Source organism: Alligator sinensis, unplaced genomic scaffold (genome assembly GCF_000455745.1).
Source record: "Alligator sinensis unplaced genomic scaffold, ASM45574v1 scaffold65_2, whole genome shotgun sequence".
NCBI classification, from domain to species: Eukaryota; Metazoa; Chordata; order Crocodylia; family Alligatoridae; genus Alligator; species Alligator sinensis.
Window position 1 is genome coordinate 2544964 of NW_005842071.1, and position 4131 is coordinate 2549094.

The following is a 4131-nucleotide window of genomic DNA, read 5'->3' on the forward strand; positions in this document are numbered from 1 at the left end:
TTTTCCTCCCTAGGTGCAGCACTTTGCATTTCTCCTTGTTGAATTGCATTCTGTTGTTTTCTGCCCACTTGTCCAACCTGTCCAGGTCTGCTTGCAGCTGTTCCCTGCCCTCTGGCGTGTCCACTTCTCCCCATAGCTTTGTGTCATCTGCAGACTTGGACAGAGTACATTTCACTCCCTCGTCCTCACTGATGAAGACATTAAAGAGTATCGGTCCAAGGACCGAGCCCTGCGGGACCCCACTGCCCACACCCTTCCAGGTCGAAACCAACCGATCTACCACGACTCTCTGGGTGCGATCCTCCAGCCAATTCGCCACCCACCGGACTGTGTAGTCATCCAAGTCACAGCCTCTTAACTTGTTCACCAGTATGGGGTGGGATACCGTATCGAAGGCCTTCCTGAAGTCCAAGTATACGACATCCACCCCTGCTCCTGTGTCCAGGCGTTTCGTAACCTGGTCATAAAAAGAGACTAGATTTGTCAGGCACGATCTGCCTGCCACGAACCCATGCTGGTTTCCCCTCAGCATAATTTGTCCTGCTGGACTCTCACAAATGTGAGCCTTGATAATTTTTTCAAAGATTTTTTCAAAATTTTTTCATGTAGGCAGAGGGAGCAGGTTTCCCCCCTCCCTCAGGAATGTATCCAGCTCAGGTCACCCAAAGAGATAGGGTAAGGTGTGTACCCTCTCCAGGGCCCATCTTAACCAAATTGTCACAGTGCAGAGTTTTGGGGAGAAACAGAGGTGGCCTTCTGCCACACTCCTCCCCTCCCTCCTTTAAAAACTTGGACACATGGCTGGCTTTACAGAGCTATGAGTACGAGCGTGTTTCATTTGGAAGGGTCACCTTTCATACCTAAAGAGAGATTACACAACACATAAAACTGGTCATAACAATACTACACACAGAACATGAAAGCACATTGGGGAGCTCCCATGCCAGAACTCTCTCAGGTGTGCCTGAGTCCATCCAACCCACTGCCCAGAGTCCTTTTGTGACAGGGCATCTGCTATCACAGTCTGGCTTCCCTTGATGTGTTTGACGTTGAAGTTGAACTCCTGAAGCTGCCAGGCCCATTGTTGAAGCTTGGCATTGGTGTTTTGCATTGTCTGCAACCACTGCAGTGGGGCATGGTCTGATAGGATGGTGAACTGCTGCCCCCACAAATAGGGCCTCAGCTTGTTCAGCACCTAGACGATTGCCAAACACTCCTTCTTGATAGATGACAGGTTCTGCTCCTCAGGGATTAACTTCCATCTTAAGTACACCATGGGGTGCCGTGTCTCTTGGTGCTCTTGTAAGAGTATAGATCCAAGTCCTGAGTCAGAGGCATTAGTGGCTACGTAGAAGGGTTTATCATGGACCGGTGCATTCAGAATCGGTTGTTTGATCAGGCAGCCTTTAGGGTGTCAAATGCTTCTTGGCACCCCTGCTTCCAGACCACTGGATCAGGGCTGCCCTTCTTGGTCAACTCATGTAGGGGAGCTGCCATCACTCCAAATCCAGGGACAAACTGCCTGTAATATCCAGCCAGGTCAGGGAAGGCTCTGACTTGCTTCTTGGTTTGTGGAGGCGGCCAGTCCCTAATGGCCTCGATCTTGTCCCACAAGGGAGCAATATGACCTCCACCCACATGATGTCCCAAATATACCACTTCAGATAGTGCCCACTGGCACTTTTTGGCTTTCACAGTAAGACCAGCTTGCTTGATCTTGCCTAACACGGTGGTCAGATGAATCAGGTGCGATTCCAAGTCCTGACTGAAGATGGCAATGTCATCAATGTAAGCCATGGCAAACTGCTCACATCCTTGTAACAGGTTATTAATCAGTCTTTGAAAAGATGCAGGAGACTTGCGCATACCAAAAAGTAAAACTGTAAACTCATATAGTCCCACAGGTGTGGTAAAGGCAGACTTGGCAATGGCATCTGGATCCAGTGCCATTTGCCAGAATCCTTTGGACAGATCAAGAGTAGAGATAACCTTGGCCGGGCCCAGGTGATCAAGTAAAGAGTCCGTCCTGGGCATAGGGTAAGCATCAGGGGTGGTAATAGCATTCAGCTTCCGGTAGTCCACACAGAACTGGATGGACCCATCCTGCTTCTGGACAAGTACCACTGGGCTGGCCCAGGGATTCATTGAAGGCCAGAGTACCCCTAACCCTTTCGTCTCTGTGATCTTTCATGTTATTTCTTGCCTGACCTTCTTGTTAACCGGGTAAGGTTTGGATTGGATAGGGTGATGGCTGCCCGTGTCTATAGAGTGTACTGCCAGGTCCATTTTACCTGGTTTGTTGGAGAACACTGTCTCAAAGCCTTTGGGCTGGCCCAGGGATTCATTGAAGGCCAGAGTACCCCTAACCCTTTCGTCTCTGTGATCTTTCATGTTATTTCTTGCCTGACCTTCTTGTTAACCGGGTAAGGTTTGGATTGGATAGGGTGATGGCTGCCCGTGTCTATAGAGTGTACTGCCAGGTCCATTTTACCTGGTTTGTTGGAGAACACTGTCTCAAAGCCTTTGAGTGCTGTGAGCAGCTTGTCCTTGTCGTGGGAGGGCAGATGGTCCAGCAGGCAGAGTTCCTCTATTCCTGACTCTCCATCCCAGTCAACATACATGACCGGCTCCTCTGGATCTTCAGGTGATCCTTCTACTGAGGAAATCTGGAATACTGCATCACTTCTATTAAAGTATGGTTTAAGCATGTTCACATGAACTGTCTTAGGCTTTTTCCCACTCCTGGCCACTACATAGGTCACATCATCCAGCTTGTCCAGGATTACATGGGGACCTTCCCAAGCTGCTTGCAGCTTGTCTGTCTTTAGTGGCAGGAAAACCATGACCTTATCACCTCATTTGAAGGTACATAAGCTAGCCTTTTCATCATACTAGGTGCTTTGCTTCTCCTGGGCCTGGGCCAGGGAGTCTCGTGCCACCTTCATCATGTCAGTTAGCTTCTGACGAAAGCTGAGCACGTATTCTACCACGGAGGTCTTGGTGGAAGAGATTTTCCCTTCCCACTCTTCTCTCACCAAATTGAGGACCTCTAACTCGCCTTCTGAACATCAGCTCAAAGGGCGAGAACCCAGTGGGCTCCTGGGGCACCTCCTGGTAGGCAAAGAGCAAATGCGGAAGTTTCTCATCCCAGTCATTGGGGTTACAGTCCACATAGGCATTTAGCATACCTTTCAAGGTCCCATTGAACCTTTCTATGAGCCCATTTGTCTGAGGGTGGTAGGCTGTGGTCTTGAGGTGTTTCACCCCACAGCATTCCCACAGGCACTTCATCACCTCTGCCAGGAAGTTCCCACCCCTGTCAGTCAGGATCTTGGAGGGAAAACCCAGCTGAAAGAAGATCTTGGTTAGGGTGTCAGCATCTACAGGTGCTTCGGTGGAGGTCAAGGCAATTGCCTCTGGGTACCGAGTTGCGAAATCCACTAGAGTCAGGATGTGTTTCTTCCCTCTATGAGTCTTATGCCTCAGAGGGCCCACAATGTCTATACCCACTCTTTGGAAGGGTTGATCAATGATCGGGAGGGGCTGTAGGGGAGCCTTTCTCTTGTCCCCACTTTTGCCCATCTCCTGGCACGTCTCACAAGATCAGCAGTAGTCTGTCACATTCTGGGCAATTCTGGGCCAATAAAAGTTTGCCTGCAGGTGCTGGCATGTCTGTTCCCTGCCCATGTGACCAACACATGGTAAATCATGAGCCATGGAAAGCAATTGTTTTCTGAACTTATGAGGTATTATGAGCTGGCGATGGGGTTCCCAGGTCTCAGCATGGTTCTTTGGTACCCACAACTGATAGAGAAGTCCCTTATCCCAGACCACCTGTTCCCTCTTATCTGGAGTGAACTCTGTCTCTTGCTCCTGAGCCATCTGCTGGAGTTCCTCCAAGCTGGGATCCTCTAGAAACTCCTGCCTGAACTCCTCTTGCGCAGCTAAGCAATCAGCAGAGAGTTCTGGTGCTCCTGTAAGGAGTGCGCCTTCACCCTTGGGGATGCCCTTTAACTTCTCCCCAAGAGTCTCAGTTTCCTCTGCCACTGACTGACAAGACTCCTCCCTGGGACTGTCACTTAACCCAACATTGAGATCGCTGGTTTCCTCAATGGCCAGGGGCTGGTTGCA

General features: G+C 50.0%; 1 protein-coding gene across 1 annotated transcript in view; it reads right to left on the reverse strand.

Annotated features, from left to right (window-relative positions):
* Window positions 1-2145, reverse strand: part of LOC102369990 (ankyrin repeat domain-containing protein 62) — a 128025-nt gene extending 125880 nt beyond the window's left edge. Inside the window, 2 exon segments of the mRNA XM_025204161.1 lie at window positions 1657-1814; window positions 1869-2145. Of these exon segments, the coding sequence (XP_025059946.1) occupies window positions 1657-1814; window positions 1869-2145 (435 nt within the window).
* Window positions 2146-4131: the final 1986 nt, after the last annotated feature.